Source organism: Ambystoma mexicanum, chromosome 1p (genome assembly GCF_040938575.1).
Source record: "Ambystoma mexicanum isolate Mex_15411 chromosome 1p, UKY_AmexF1_1, whole genome shotgun sequence".
In the NCBI taxonomy this organism is placed as follows: Eukaryota; Metazoa; Chordata; class Amphibia; order Caudata; family Ambystomatidae; genus Ambystoma; species Ambystoma mexicanum.
The window spans coordinates 1,167,050,312-1,167,067,554 of record NC_090921.1 but is presented as its reverse complement, the minus strand read 5'-3'; the positions used below and the strand labels follow the sequence as shown (position 1 = coordinate 1,167,067,554).

The 17,243-nt window shown below is 45.6% G+C and overlaps 1 protein-coding gene across 4 annotated transcripts in view; it reads right to left on the bottom strand.

The window, feature by feature from the left end:
* KMT2B (lysine methyltransferase 2B) overlaps positions 1-17,243 on the bottom strand; it is a 1,990,704-nt gene that overhangs the window by 628,479 nt on the left and 1,344,982 nt on the right. For all 4 annotated transcript variants that reach the window (XM_069604859.1, XM_069604860.1, XM_069604861.1 and 1 more), the window contains 2 exons: positions 3,025-3,103; positions 2,732-2,892 (listed from right to left, as the gene is read on the bottom strand). In XM_069604859.1, coding sequence (XP_069460960.1) covers positions 2,732-2,892; positions 3,025-3,103 — 240 coding nt within the window. The remainder of the gene's footprint in view (positions 1-2,731; positions 2,893-3,024; positions 3,104-17,243) is intronic.

Below are 17,243 nucleotides of genomic sequence, written 5' to 3'. Positions count from 1 at the left end.
GAAATTACCTAGAACTTTCTATGACGGATGCAAGGTAGAAAATTTTCATGCACCAGATATATTGAATCTGGGCTTTTTCTAAGAACACAGGTGTTTGACTGATTTACATATGTGTCTTTTTACATGCACATTTAGAATATATATGTGTGTTTCTAGCATGTTTCATGCTATGTTTTTGATTTTCTTCAAAACATTCTTGTTTAAGTCTTATGTTGTGTTTTTGACTTCCTTTCAAACCACACCAAGTCAAGGATTATAATATGCTTATTGTAGTTTTGTTAATGACGCACATATGTGTTTTGGTCTGTATTTTTGAATTTCGTTTATATATGTAAGTGTTTACAAGAAATCTTCATAGTTTTTTCTTAGTACAACCAATTTATATCCACAGCCCCTTATGTGTATGTGGTTTTTCTTTCTGGACAATTTCATGGGCTACCGACCTTGGGATACATTCCACTAGTAAAATCGGTAAAGGTTCCCCGATATAACCAACATGTTTTGCTTCATTCAATGACAAAATCGGGTGGAGCCTATCCCAGAAGCAGCACTACCCCCCTTTTGTGTTTTTCAATCCAATGTTTGCCCGAGTCTGCTACTCTTCACCATGGGCATACTGAACCTTTAGGTGTGGCTGACCCACATTAAACATGTCCCGAGTGGCATGCATCAGAGAGCGCAGTCTCAGCAGAGCTGAGGTTACCGACGAGCCAGCAATCCGCAGGATATTTACAGGCAACGCCAGTTACACAAGCAAACAGCCAGGAGCCAGATAACAAGGCTGGCATGCAACAGCACCGAAGTCAGGCGATAAGCCTGTCAAGAGCACATACGTGGGCTGTGCAAAATATTCAGCACTGACGCAGAGGAATACAAATGAACGCTCGACAGAGCTCTTAGCAAAGCCCCAACTGCAGAGCTAGAAAATATATAAAGGAGACAGTCCCAGCCCATTTCCTGGGAGCCACCACACAAGGAAGGCACTATCCCATGGAAAGTACTGCTTTTCCTGGGCAATGCCCGACCATAAAAGGATTTTCCTGACTTGGCAGGGCTGGAAGAAGGCAACAAGATGGCCAAGGAATAAACAAAAAATCTCATGGCATGGCCGTTGGGACACAAGCCACTGTTAGAAGCCAAGCGTGATAAGGCTAATAAAATACAGTAAATGTATGAAAAAGTAACTGCTGCTACTAGTTTGTCCTTCGGCACATCTTTGATAACCAAAAAATCCCTTTGAGTGTAGTCTAGGGTCAAACAAAAGAAACCCCATTTCACTGTATTGAAAGATGCATTGAGCAATGTTAAAAGGTTACCCGAACAGGTTACAAAGTAAAACTACTAAGGGCAACATTGTTTCCAAGTACTAACATCCTGAAGGACTAGTCGGCCTCCCCATAACCTGTGAGCAAAAGACCAGTGGAGTGAAGCTGAGGCTTCACTTCACTTTAAAAAGTCAGGACATGGTGAAAAACAGCAGCAAAAAGTTTGGGGCTCCATAGAACTTGGAGGGAATGTTGTTAAGAGAGAACATTTTCCGAACACTTCCCATAAAAATAAGCAGAAATGTCAGGTCAAGAGTCAAATCAAACCAAAAGAAAGGAAACAAATGAACCTGAAAAAAAAGTCTGAATGCACAAAAAGTCCAAAAAATGCTACCATCAAAGGTTCGAACACCAAAGGTTCGAACCTTTGTTGGTAGCATGAATTGAAGGCAAGTTAAAAAAGAATAAAAAGGACTGCTGGGGTGTCCCCCGCAACACCCCGCTCACCATACTGTACAGTGAGCGCGGGTGGGACGGGACACTCCCCCCCCCCCCCCCATTGCACACCCGACATAAAAAAAAGAGTGGGTACTGCGGGGCTGTCCCACGCAACGCCCCGTTCACTATACTTTACAGTATAGTGAGCGGCAGAAACCCTTGCAGCCTTACGTAAAAATAAATAAAAATAAAAAGGACCCTGCGGGGCTGGTTCCCAATCACGGATGTGAAAGTGAACTGGCGCCGGAGGGACTCAGCGTGAAGAAAAGGTGAGTAGGGGTTGTTTATGTTGGGGGTGTGGGGGTGGTTGTGTTGTGGGTGGGGAGTTTGGTTGTGTAGGGGTTTTGAATGTGTGTTCGCATGGGAAATGTACAAACCTTTTGTGGTACGTACATTTCACATGCAAACCTTTCCATCGCAGGAAAATCACCCGCGGTCGGATCACGTAGATCCAAAAGAAAGGGTGTTCCATAGACGTATACGGGAGGAAAGCAGCAAGTCTTTCCCAACAGTGAGTGATGAGATTTACACTGGTCCCTTACGTATGTATGACTGTCTTGTGCTATGGGGTGTGAATCACTGTGTAAGGTGGCCAGGATATTACCAAAGTCTGACCCCATCTAAATTTTGCACGAATGGGGAATCAGTGATGAACTGGGGTGTAGGTAACTGGCTGTTATCAGTGTGAGCTGAAAGCAATGAAATGTGAGGTTGTTTGGTGAACTATACTCAAGTCTTATGCAGGTTTAAGTCATTACTCTAAGCTATGGACCAACACATAATGCACAGTGTGTAATGGTATGTAGCCTCGTCTCCTACAGTTCTTATTGTCAGGGGTTATGTGGTATGTAGGCTTTTACACAAGGTGCATGATAGATGTAGCCAAATGTTACCAATTTTTCAGAGAAGTCTGCGCTCTGTGATATGCTTGTTGGTTTAACGTTTTCAGCGGCATTCCAGTCAGTTACCTGCATTTACTGAAGGGCTGTGTGGTATGGTTTGGTTAGTCCCCGGTTCCTCCCCTACTTCAAGTTCTTTTGTCGTTGCAGTGGAACGATTCTCCAAGACTCGACATTTGTACCAACAGCGTCGTTTGGCATCTACTGTGCTCCAATAGAGTCGTGAACACCTGCAGAATGGAGTGGAGGGAGATAAAAGTGTGAAACCAGTACATCAAGATGCACTTTGCTGTTAACCAATGGTATAAACAATCAGATTTACACTTTACATCTACTGTCACTCTCATTTAAGGAATGCTTACTGATAGCCAATAGGGAAAAGTTTTCCTTCACAAGCTGAGAGATCAGAAAGCATGCCCAGGCTGTCAATCTTCATGGATCCTGAAAAAGAGAGAACACGGTTTACTTTCAGCAACGCAACAGGAACCAGGGAAATTAATTGCTATGAACTATAACAGAAGACAGGCAACAAATTGGCAGAATAAGCATTTTTTAAAAAAAAGAAAAAAAAGCAACAAGCTATAGTCAAGAAGCATCTAACCCCTCTACATTCCTCATCCATGAGACATTTTCCACATGCATCCCCCAAACTGACAGAGAAAGGAGCCTACTCTTGTTCAGCAGATGGAACCTATAGCCAGGTTTATGCAGAAATAGTTTGTAGATCTGCAAGGCAAAAGCAAATAAGGATATCAATGTGGAACATGGGGGCGTTTTGCCCAAATTTGAATGTTACGAGAGCTTCTATTTCTCCAATGGAAAAAGGATTTCTGGGCAGCAGCATCTATTCAGAGGCAAAGAGTTTCTGGAGACTAACGCAGAGATGCTAGAGATTCTTGAAGAAAGGCTTCCTCTATGGGTTCAAAATGAAACCATCAAATATCTGAAAGCTAGCTAAATTGAATCATTCCATCGATCTGGACAACTATATTTAAGGGTCACGGTCTCATCATTATATGTTGTATATTATGAAGTGTTTTCATAAAGGTGCTAGTGTAAGGACGTAAAATGTCTGAGGCGAGGAGTTTGAGCTCCCAGGATTAACTGACAACTGTTCTGCTTCAAGAGAATATAGGGTTCTCAGTATACCCATGCTGTGGGTGTATTGGAAAGGGGCTCCTGGCACATTCCATATCTGTATGCCTTTTAAGAGAAGCCACAAACCTAACCATCACCAGTTTGGCGATGTGCCCTAACTCCCCATCCTGCTATGTGGGCAAACCGAGCCAGTAGGGATTAGGCTAGATTTGCCAGCAACCAGATGTGCCTCAAAAAGTTGGAGGGTACCGGCTGTCTCACTGTTCCCCACAAGATGTGGTAGGCCCTTTTCCCCATGGAGCCCCTCAAGACAGCTGAATGCAGAATGCCAAGCAATCAGACTATATATCAGTGTGCTAAAACAGTGCCCGTAATGGAATCAGTAACCTGTGAGCAAGGGAGGACTCTTGCGTGCATTTTCATGTAGTTTAAGAAACCTGCTGCTAATTGTGAGCTAAGAGACCAGAATGAACAAGCCAAAGCGAAAACTGCTCTAGGAGTGGAATCACTAAATTGTGAAGTAGTGAGGAACTCACAAATCCACACTGCAAAATAAGACAACACTGTAGAAATTAACATTACTCACCATAATGAAATGGCTCCCTGAAAAGATCGGAAGACCTGTGAATCCTTGCAGTTTCGTGGTTGGCAGTGTATGGATCGGGAAGCTAGCAGGAAGAAGCAAACTTGCTCCATGTGACAAAATGAAATTAAGGATGGTGCTGAACAACACAGCTGATACTTGCGGTATCTGAGCTATCTACCTGTTAATCTATCAGGCGATTAACGACTGAAGAGTATTAAAATGGCTTTTAGGAACCTCTTACAATCTCTTTCAACACCACACCTTTTCTTATGCCAAGAATGGTATTCACGAATCTTCGGGTTTAGCTGAAGTTCTGTAGAGAAGAGAGGGTCCCCCTGGGAGTCCAGAGACGGTGAATAGTGCTCTGTGCACCCAGGGGGCCACCCCCTGGAAAACCCTCAAAGGGAAGAAAACCCAGAATCAGACAGGTATCCGACTGTGTTAGTATGGAAGTCCACAGGATCAATGAAGAATGTAGACAGGAGGATGCTTGCTGTTTAGTTCAGAAGACTGGATGCGGAATTCGAGTAATCCAAGGTAAGTTTCAGGAGGAGGTACTAAACAATGCCAGATTAAGGAAACTGAAAACCGGGAGCTGAACAAATGTTCAGAGAGTGAACCGGAGTTGGATAAATAGAAAGAGCTAAGGTGAAGAAGCGACAGAAGGAGGAGAGGAGCCGTTGGTAGTAAGTGCTGCAGACGGCGGAAGGAAGAAATGAGCAGAAAGAGGATTGCACGACAGAAGCCGAGCGGAGAAGAGAAGCCGCGAGCGGCCAGAGGTGGCAGACGTTGAGCGGAGAAAAAGAGCTGCGAGCAGCTAGCATGGCAAATGCCGAGCGGAGAGCGAGCGGCCAGAGGCGGCAGACGCTGAGCGGAGGAAAGGGAAAGGAATATCGAGCGAAAGGACTGCAGGCAGAACACAGACCAACGGTTCAGGGTTCCAAAGGACAGGGAGCAATGCATACAAGGGAACGAGTAGCAACGCAGAGAGTCAAAGTGAATCAGAGTATAAGTAGGAGTGATCACGCTGATACTCTGGGTGTGAACTAGACCTGCGCTATCAGAAAGTGGAAACGTGATCCAATAGGCGCCATCTTGAATTCCACTGAGTGCGCCGAGGATGGTGAATCTTCCAATGTTTCCAAAGACTTCTAGGAGTTTTCCTAACAGAACCAGCCCAATGTGAGGGTTCTCAAAATCCTCCCCTGTTTTTGAAAAGGTTGCATGGACTCTTGGGTCTAGCCAAACAATCAAGGTGGTGTATCATACCAGTAAGGCAAAGCTTCAGGAACTATGGGGCTTTGTGAGCCACACACGGAGGACTTAAATCAAATCAGAAAGACCAACAAAAATGCAATATTAATTAGGCCTCAAAACACTCCAGACAGATAATGTCAAAAGGTAAGTAACTATCCCTAAAGCAATCCTATACAAACTGTTGAGATGGATTTTAGGAGGGCACCCTATGTTTGGTAAACAGGGAAGACCAACAGGTTATCTGAAAAACAATCAAGGTAGTGTGGAGAGTCAAGGCTTAGTCTCAAACTCAAAAAAGTGAGTCATCGAGGGCCACAATGAATCCACACAGAATATAAACAATCTAAGTTAGTAAATATATCAAATACATTTAACAACATTTGTAAAATTGCAACAAACTGACTAATGTATACATCCTATTACAGGACACAGTTTCGATAGTTGAAAAAAATCACCTGTGAGACAGATTATGTGGTTTATGTTTTAACATGTGCTTGCCATAATGGTATATTGGCAGCACAAACTGTAAACTGAAAATCCGTATACAACATGTGCAAGGCACTTTATACAAGGATGCCAATTACCCCATGGCCAAACACTTTACTGACTGCCACAATAATAACAGACAGTTTCAGATTCTTTGGTATCCACAAAATAGATACTAGTCCCAGGGGTGGTGACAAAGAGAAGATGTTACGACAAAAAGAAACTTGTTGTATCCTTGATTGAGAGCAAGCAACCGGGTGGGCATAACATTGATGAAAAGTTGCACACGTTTTTGGGATGCTAAACTCTTAATACCGCTCAGTCTGATACCCGCTTCTGGATTTGGATAAAATATGCAAGCAATGACCATGAGGGATTTTAATGATTGCTATTTCTGTTTTGTTGAGTTAGGTTTTTAATCTGGTTTTAACTGGTGGTGGTTTCTAATGCACTTTGTTCAATGGGTTAATTGAACAAAACGTATAACTCAAAGAACAAGAAGGTTTGGCAGTGTAAATGGGACATTCAACAGAAAACTACGTAGCCAAAGAGGACATAGCATTTTATGCAATAATTTAACGATTACATGGGCTTTGTGGCTCATATGGACACGCGTGAATAGCGCTCTAGGTACTGAACCTGAGTGGTTTTTTTGCACTTTATTTTGTAGTTGGTCATGCTGCTACTGCACGATGCACTTTACATTCTGTAAGCAAAAACAGTAACAAGATCTGAGGTTGACTCAGTGAGGTAATAATGATGCAAACAAATGGAGATGTATTCCTATTTGGACAAGTGTGTATAGCGCTCTAGGTAATGTAACCGAGTGGGAGTTTTGCACTTTGCATTTATTTGCATTTGACCATGCTGCTACTGCACAATGCACTTTATGTTATAATGAGGTAATGATGACACTAGCAAATGAAAATACTTCCTGTGGAGAGAACAGGAAGAAATCTGTTCTGATTCGATACAACAATATGCACTATTTATAGTGATAACAGATAAAAGGGCAGCTAATCTGTTTAGACTAGACATCATTATGAACCCTGGTCTAATGAGATATCGGACTTTGCACAATGCCCACATTGGGAGTTGTTTACCAGTGACTCTGTCTCAATTTATGAGTTTTATGTGTAAGTGGCGGAAGCGAGGGTTTGTATTATGTTTCGGATCCTACTTAGACATTCTGTGATTGGATGATGCACTATGCCATTACGAGAATCATTTGGTGAAATATGCAACTCAGCCCCAATGAGATCACTATATAATGTTGGAGGTATTTCTCTACTAATTTGGTTTTGTTGTAGGAGTCCTGAATGTATCATCAAATATAAGCGTGGATTTGCACTATGCATTTTATCACGTACCGATGTTCTGCGACAACTTTATGCACTGTGCCCACACGAGTAACGAAGTATCACTTTGCCATATCTAAAGAAAACTAGGCAAAGATGGCAGATATGATGAACACGTTATTGGGCAAAACAAATGAACCCGATCCCCAGTCCTCTTTTCATTTCTAACCTTATCTATGTTTGTTTCTCTTTTTAAATTTTTTTTTAAATAGGTTGCCACAAAGAGGCTGGTTGTTGAGAACAAGAGGCGAGTCGGCCGCGAAACGCGTAAACGCCTCGGCAATATTCATTGCCTTATTTTTGGGAGGACCGCAGCTATGGTCGTATTTTAATTGGTTATGTGATTTTCCTGGAAATGTTTATCTAATAAAGGAAGAATTATTTTGCATGGAATACTACGGATCGTGATCACTCATTTGGTGATCGCTGTGGAGAGTGCCGCTCAAACAATTTGTATGAATGGAGTGAATCAGCAAGTTTCTATATATATATATATATATATATATATATATATATATATATATATATATATATATATATATATATATATATATATATATATATATATATATATATATATATATAGACATATATAAATACATACATATATATATGTATATATGGGATACATTCAGTGCTTTAAGTGGGCCGGGGCCTGCCGGGGCCGGGCCCCGGCAGTCTCCAGAAAGTGGGGCTGAGCCGGGGCCCAGCCGGGGCCCCCCGTCCCACACAACATTGCGGGATGCATTATCCCGCCGCGGCCGCAGCCGCGACGGGAGATGCGCCCGTCATTATGTTGGCCAAGCTGACAGAAGTGCCAGCCAGCCACAGCTACGCTGAGGCTGGCGGCACTTCTGTCAGTTAGTGTAACTCCCTCTGATGACCCCTCATCAGGGTCATCAGAGGAAGTTACTGTCCCTTTGTTTTCCCTCCCCAGGTCACTGACCCCCGCGGGCTCCGTGATGTAATATGCAGATTAAATCATGGAGCCCGCGGGTTCGCAGAGGGTGAAAGACACCTCGGGCTCAGTGATAGCAGATAGATCACAGAGCCCGAGGTGCCTTTCTCCGTCGGCAAAGCTTTATAAAAGATGCCTTGAACTGTGTACGTTTCAAGCCATCTTTTATAAAGGTAGAAATATTTCTATGTTTATAAAAGACGGCTTGAAACGTGCACAATTCAAGGCATCTTTTATAGAGCTTTGTCAACGGACAAAGCCACCTTGCGGTTTGTTTTGTCCGTCATGCCTTGAATCGTTTACGTGTCAAGCCATCTTTTAGAAACATAGAAACATGTTACAAATATCTATGTTTATAAAAGGTGGCTTGAAACGTACACAAACCATAGTAAGGTAAGCACACAAGTGTGCATAACTTACTATGGTTTGTGCACTTTTCAAACCACCTTTTATAAACATAGAAATATGTAACATTGCTATGTTTATAAAATATGGCTTGAAAAGTACACACCATAGTAGTACGCATACAAACATATAAATGCTCACATACATTTATATATTTGTTTGCGCACCTTACTATGATTTGTGCACTTTTAGGCCACGCCCACAATGAAAGCCACGCCCCCAAACGAGGGCCCCCCCCTCAATTTCTTACCCCACTTAAAGCACTGGATACATTACTCACCGTAATCGTATTTCTGATGCTTGTATCTGCTTAGATTCACATGCTGTGCATAGGTCGACATCTAGTGGAAGCTGCGGAGTATTACAGTTTTTCGAAACTCGAAAATGGGCGTCGACACAGGGCGTGCCAGTAATACTATCCCTAGTGTGACGTCCACTGTACCCATGATCCCTCACGCATCTAGGACCCTCAGATTGTATTTCTCCTGACATGAGGTAGCATGAGGAGTAGCGTGAGTACAGATGATCCAAGCAGATAGATAAGACTACAAGCATCCATGCGCCTTCTCTCAGAGGGGAGGAAGGGTGGGTCGCATGTGAATCTAAGCAGATACAAGCATCAGAAATACGATTACGGTGAGTAATGTATTCCTTCTGAGGCTTGTGGAATCTGCTTAGATCACATGCTGTGCATAGATTAGCGAGCAGTGTTAGGAGGTGGGATTTGAGAAGGGTCATGAGCAAATAAATGTCTTAGAACTGCTTGTCCCACTTGAGTATTTGTCTTGGAATGGGTGTCAATGCAGTAGTGCTGAGTAAAAGTGTGAATAGAGCTCCAAGTAGCTGCTTTGCAAATGGTGTCAAGGGGAACATTTGCAACGAAAGCCAGAGTGGCCCCAATGCCTCTTGTCGAGTGGGCTCTGGGCGTAAAAGGCAAAGTTTTGTCAGAAAGAGAGTAACACAACTGGATACAGTTGACAATCCACTTGGAGATGGCACCCTTAGAGACGCGATCTCCCTCTTTGCCTGTGGCTACGGAGACAAACAGTTGATCTGTTTTCCTAAGCGGTCTGGTCTTGTTTACGTAGTAAAGGACCGCCCTACGCACATCTAGGGTGTGTAGTTTAACCTTAGCCTAGCTTTGTGGGTTTTGGAAGAAAAGTTTACATGGAATTTAGAAATAAACTTGGGTGAGAACCTAGGGTGTGTCCATAAAACCAGCTTATCCTTATGAATAGTAAAGAAAGGATCCTGCACTGACAGAGCCTGAATTTCACTGACCCTTCTTATGGATGTAATGGCTACAAAGAAGGCAGTTTTATAGGTCAGGTATTGGAGACTTGTCTTATGCATGGGCTCGAATGGGGGGCCCATGAGTTTAGATAGCACCACGTTCAGGTCCCATCCTGGTGGTGGGTTAGATATAGGAGGATGAAGTCTCTTTACTCCCTCCATGAAGGCTTTAACCACGGGTACCTTCCACCACGACACCTTGCTATGTGAGGTGGTGTACGCTGACAGTGCTGCCAGGTGTACCTTTAGTGAGTTGAAAACCAACCCTGCGTCCAGCAGGTGGAGCATGTATGTCACGATTGTGGAAGGAGTGCAATCAACTGGGTTGATTTGTTTATTCTGGCACCAGATAACGAATCTCTTACATTTGTGGAAGTAGCAATGCCTCGTGTTAGGTTTCCTAGACTCTTTTAGGATGTCCGTACACCTTTGTGGTAAATTGACATGTCCGAACTCTATGACCTCAGGAGCCATGCTGCTAGGTTAATGGAGTTGGGTTGAGGATGCACCTTCTGACCTTGGTGCTGGGACAAAAGATTGTACCAGCCCGGGAGTTTGATGGGATCGCACACCGAGAGTCTGCGTAGGTGTGGAAACCACGGTTGTCTCGCCCACATGGAAGCATCTAGGACGAGCGTCATCGACCCTCTGTTCATCTTGTTCACCACCTTCCTGATGAGGAGTTGGTGGAAAAGCGTACGCAAACATCCCTGACCAGTTCATCCACAGGGCGTTCCCCAGGGAGTCTGGTTGGGGAAACCTGGATGCGAATCCTTGGCACTGTGTTTTCGCTTGTGGCGAATAGGTCTATAGTGGGGAAACCCCACTGAGAGAAGAGATCTTCTACGAGTTCTCTGTGTAGACACCATTCGTGTTCCTCTGGAAGGGGATCTCTGCTCAAAGCGTCCGCTAGAGAATTGAGATCCCCTGGAACATGTTGAGATGACAGAAAGATGTTCCGTCTGAGTGCCCATATCCAAATTTTCTGGGCAAGTCTGAACAGATTTGGCGAACGAGTCCCTCCATGCTTGTTCAGGTAGAACATGGCTGTCGTGCTGTCCGTCCGGATCTGCACCGACAGGTTCAGCAGGTGGGGCTCGAACGCTTGAAGTGCTCTGAAAACTGCCAGAAGCTCTAGCAGGTTGAAGTGATTCTTGGTCACTGTGTGAGACCAGAGACCCTGAGCTTTGTGGTGGAGATGGTGAGCTCCCCATCCTGTCAGGCATCCGTCCGTCGTGACTACCGCCTGTATCTCGGGATCGTAAAAGGGTTTCCCCTTGGATAGATTGTCTCTTGTCCACCAGTGGAGGCTTTGTACAAGTATTGGCGAAACAACCACTAGATCGTCCCACTGACCACTTGCCTGAGACCACTGTTTCGCCAACCATTCTTGCAAGGGACGCATGCGCAGGCGCGCATGGGGGAGCAGGTAAATACATGACGCCATCATGCCCAGCAAACGCATTGCTTTGTGTACTGTTAACTGGCGACCGGTTTGATATTGCAGAATTTGCAGTAGTGTATTCCGAATTCTTTCCTCTGAAGGAAAAGCCAACCCCTCTTGAGTATTTAGAACAGCTCCTAGGAACTGCTTGGAGGTGCTGGGCACCAGACTTGATTTTTTCTCGTTTATGGAGAAGCCCAATTCGAAGAGGAGGTTGATAGTTCTTTGAATGTTTGTCCTGCAAATTACTTGGGTCTCCCCCGTGATGAGCCAGTCGTCCAGATAAGGGTACACTGGGAATGCCTCCCTGCGTAGGTGTGCCGCCGCCACCACCTTGGTGAATACCCTTGGAGCCGAGGCTATCCCGAAGGGCAGTACCGTGAACTGGTAGTGCTGACTGGCCACCTTGAAGCGCAGATATTTCCTGTGCGCTGGGAACATGGAAATATGAAAATAGGCATCTTTCATAGCCAATGTTGCCATGTAATCCTCCTTTTTTAGGAGGGGAATTACCTCTTGGAGAGTAGTCATGCGAAATTTTTGGGGCTTGACATACTTGTTTGCAGGCCGTAAGTCCAATACTGGGCGCATTGTCAAATCTTTTTTTGGCACAAGGAAGTAAGTTGAATAAATACCCTTGTTTACCTGGTTTCCCGGGACGAGTTCTAATGCGTCCTTTGCGAGAAGATTTTCGATATCTTCGAGTAGGATCTTCTGGTGGTTTAAGGAGTGTATTCTTTGTCATGGAGGGTGGTTCGGGGACGCTCTAGTAGTTCTATGCAGTATCCTACGGACACTGTGTACAGCACCCATCTGTCTGATGTGATCCCTTCCCAAGCTTGGGTGAAGATGGAAATGCGTCCCCCTACTGGGGATGCGTGAGAAGGGACCCTGAACGGAGCGTCACTGTTTTGGTGGAGGCGTGCCCCCTCCTTTATTGGGACTGCCTCTACCCCTACCAGGACCTCTTTTGTTACCCCTGCCATAACTCTGGGTAGACTGATGGTTAGTGTTCCATGGAGTACCCTGGCCTTGGGAATAGTTTGAGCCTCTTTGGGAGTTTTGTCCGCGAGGCTGATAAAAATTGCCATTCCCTCTCTGGTTAGGGGGTTTGTTGGTTAGTTGCCCTAGGAACTTGAGTGTCTCGTACTCGTCGTTGGCATTCTTCAGCGCGTCCTCGACCGCCTTTCCAAACAATAGATCCGGCTCCACCGGCTTATCTATCAATGATGCTTGGGTCTCTGCCTTGAAACCAGACTGCCGTAGCCAAGCATGCTTCTTGATGACCGTGCTTTCAGAGATTAATCTGCCGGCGTTATCCGCGGCATCAAAGGTTGATTTTAAAATGCAACCGGACACGGCTCTCCCCTCTGCCGAAACTCGTGCCAATTGGCTTTTTAAGGGTTCTGAGGTGGAGTCTATGAGCGCTGCACCTTCTTCCCACTGGTGGCAGTTGTAACTAGACAGCAGGGTGGTGGAGTTGGCAATCCTTACCTGGTAGGCGGAAGTGGAGGCTACTTTCCTGCCCAAGCCATAAATCTTCTTGCTCTCCTTGTCGGGGGGGAGCTTCGGACGATGACAAGGGTGTTCCCGCCCTCTTACGGTGTTTGTAACAACCAGGGAGTCCGGTTTGAGATGTCCCCTTATCTACAGTGGGTCAGATTGGGCTGCCCTGAAAAGCTTTTCAATTCTGGGGTTTACTGCCCTAGTGAGATTGGGGTTAACAAGGGAAGGGTCTAGCCTCCTTTGTATTGACTTAAGGATAGGGATGGCCTGAGCAACAGGTCTCCTTTCTCCCACCAATTCCTCTGTTAAGTCCCTCTCTTCCTGAGCACCTTGGGTGTCAATGTGGAAGTGCTGTGCCGCTCTGGACAGGACCTCATTCAGGAGAGGCTGGTTGTCGACAGGGGAGTCTGTAACCGCGGGCTCTTTCTCTACGGGAGAATCTGCCCTGTATGTATCTGGGTCGTCGTCCTCCTCCTCCTCCTCCTCCTCTTGGTCCTCATCATCCCCATAATAGCCCGTCCCAGTTTGTTCTTCGAACATGCCCATGTCTGGATCCTCACCAAAGGATGGATCTTCCTGATATTGAGAATAGGGCTGTATATAGAAGGGGTCTGAAGACTGAGTTGGTGCTTCAACCTGGGACTTCTTACTTGGGGGTATTGGATCCTTAGAGCCTGAGGGAGTTGACCCTTCTGGGGTATAAGAGAGAATGTGTTCCGGGTTTTTGGCGTAGAAATCTGCCAATGATGACATCCTTGACATTACTCTGTCTATGTCATCACTGGACCATTCCCTTGAACTGGGAATAACTCTTTCCTGGAGTGCTTTCCCTGTTTTATCCTGACTAGACCTACTGGTTTGAACAGGGGTTTTAGGGACAACAGACTGAGACTTATCCGTCTGTTTAGGTGGAGTAGAATGTAGTTTAGGAGTGGAAGTAGGCTGGGACTGCTTACTTCATTGTTTTCCCCCCACCCCGCGGGTGGAAGAGTGTTTCCCCGATTTTTGGGCCCTATCAGAGCTTTTCGATGCCTGGTGCCGAGATTCGGGGGTAGAGTACCTGTCTCTGGAGAGTGTAAGGGATTCGGTAGCAGCCTTCGCGCTGCCTGCAGACGCCGACTCCTGGAGTGCGGCCTGGGGGTAGAGGTCGGCGTCGTCCTCCGACGACCGAACCTCAGTCACTAAGGGGAGCGAGGCACTCTTAGCAACAGTGGAGGGTTGCCTGGTGTCATGAGGTGATCTGGAACGCGAACGCCCAGAGGACACTGACTCGGTGGACCGTTCTCTATGTGCCTCTTTCCGAGAACTCGAGGTGCGCGTCGAGTCTCGGTTGGACCTTTGTTTGCTGGAAGTGGTGTGGGTAGTGCTCGTGTCGCCGGTGTCTTCCCCATAGCTGCCCTGCCGGACAACCTTCCGAGGTCGGGGACTTGCGCTTGGCTGTCCATCGACGCCACACTGCCCTCACCGTCCGAAAGTACGGCGTCGCTGCCATCGCTGAAGGCACCCTTCGCGGCCATGGCCTCTTGTCACCTGGCGTGGTGGGCCCAACGCTTTGTCGAACGGTCCTTAAGGGTCTTCGGTTTGAACCGACTGCACGCTCTGCAATTCGCCTCGGGGTGGTCCCTCGGCAAGCAGAGGTTACACGTGGCGTGTCTGTCAACCCAAGGATACTTGCGGTTGCACTTGGGGCAAAAGTGAAAAGGGGTACCCTCCATAGGCACCCTGTGGCAGCGGGCTGGGAGGGTGGGAATATAAGTAATGTACCTATATTAATCAGAGTGTAGGATATGTGCCACCCCCCACTCTCCCTACTTGCAGGGCCGAGTCCAGAGGACTTCCGAGGCCCAAATCCGTCGCTGTAGTTCGACGGTTGACTTTTCTCCGATACGGCGTCGAGTGTCGATGTTCGGAGACTCGACGTATAGGTGGAATAAACGGGGAAATATATAACAATATTTGCAAAATCTGACTAAGTCAGGGAACTCTGTTCAGTGCTTCCGACCAGCATGGCGGAAAAAAACAATCTGAGGGTCCTAGACGCGTGAGGGATCATGGGTACAGTGGACGTCACTAAGGATAGTATTACTGGCACTCCCTGTGTCGACGCCCATTTTCGAGTTTCGAAAAACAAACTAATACTCTGCAGCTTCCACTAGATGTCGGCCTATGCACAGCATGCGATCTAAGCAGATTCAACAAGCCTCAGAAATATATATATATACACACATATATATATATACACACATACATACATATATATATACATTCACCCGTAGAATAGCATAAGGATTATAAACTAGTCTTCAACAGGTGAGTAATAAGATTCAGGAAAACTGAATAGTTAACAGAAGCACAAACCCAGTTCTCTCCATTTTATTAAGTCCAGCCCGAAGATGTCTGGGGCCTTGTGCTCAAAAATACAAAACTAAGGTTTCGTCAGACAAGGTATTTCAGAACTGATGCAGTGGGTTATGATGGTGCTTTGGGAGTTCCTCAAAGTAAGTTAAGTATTTACTTCAAGGCAGCTAAGTACCTCACTCTATCCTATTTCTAAGTTAAGTCCTAGGAAAGGAATCTTAGCACAGGTTCAATGACCACAGGGAGGTTCAAGCCACAGGGAGTTTAGGGACAAGGGCTTTACACCCAATTTTACCCTATGGGAGAGGCAAAAACAGATATGTTTATTACTCCCGGACTCCGATTCTCCCAAGTGACACTGCAGGTATTTCAGCATTTGCTGTGGACACAATCGTCTGTCCTTGGTTTTAGTGAGAGTAGTCCAGGGATCGGGGGTGTAAAGCTCACTTTTCAGGTCAGACTGGTTGTGGTTCTCACCATACTGTTCCAGACAACCTCTTGAAGAAGAACCCCAAAAGATTAAGAGATGCAGACTTGAATCTACTAGCAGGGAACACAGAAGCAGCCCCAGCACAGCTGCTCTTGTCGTGCAATGGCTGAAATTGCGAGGACAGGCAATCTATGGCATAACTTGAAGATCTTGCAAGTCCGAAGGCTCTGCTTCTAACGGCTGCTAGTAGTAGTTCAAAAGGGAGGTGGTTGGTCCAGGCACACTTCCCAAGGCTCAGAAGGCACAGATACTCCAGCAGGGGATCCCACCAGTCCAAGGATCGAAACGACAACAAAAATCTACCAAGATCAGGCAAAGGAGCAAGGCTTCACCAGGATAGCACTGGAGTCAATGCTGGTTAGATTCAGGGGTCATCCTCTGGTCATCAGCAGGCTGCACTTCATTGTGGAGGTCTTGGTTCTAACTATCTGTCGAATGGCTGCAGCATCCATCCTTTTTTCCAAGATTGGGACTGGGAGCATGCCCAAGCCCACCCGTGATAAGATCTACATCATTCAAAAAGGCAGTGTTGAAGCAGATATTGGTAGATCTGTAAAGATAATATCTATTTCTTTCATAGCAATAAAACCTGATCTACCAGGCTAGATTAGGTTGTAACCGCCCAGGGCCCAATTTATGTGTTAACGATAGGCCGGATGCAATTACCACCCTATCTGGCAGGCGGAATCAGGTTTTATTGCTCTGAGCACTGCTGTTTTTTAGTACAAAAAATCTGGAGAACTGAAATCTATTTTGTTTGAATGAACGGGACACACTCCTGTTCATTCAAATAAAATACTTATCTAATATGGCAGCCGACAGAGGAATAAGTTAAGTTGGATAGGGACCGAAGAGTGGAGAAGAGATCCAGACAAGAGGAAGGGTTTGGGCGGTGGAAGGAGCAGGCGGTGGGCAAACATTCCAGGCAGGCGAGAGCAGCCTCCAGGTTGGGATTTGTTAAGATTAATTTCTAGAATCTGGCCTGGTGGACAGATTTTAGGAGGCCACCATAGTGAAAAGGGGAACTCAGAGGTTAGCCAAAACCCAATCAAAGTAGCACTGTAGAGCAGTCAAGGCTAATCTCAGGAGAGTGAGTGGTGTCAGGGGTCCACAATGGGTCCGCACAGTGAAGCACACAATTCAATTTAAACATAAATATTTAAAAATACAGTATTTATGTCTTAAACACACACTAAAAAATAAAATGAGCAGGTGTTAATTACACACAACACTCAATAATAAACATATACACAGTCACGATAGCTTCTTAAAATGCATTCAATGGCGTACATCAAAAAAAGGAGTTAAGTAAAGTGATGCAGTAGGAGGGAACCAGTCACAG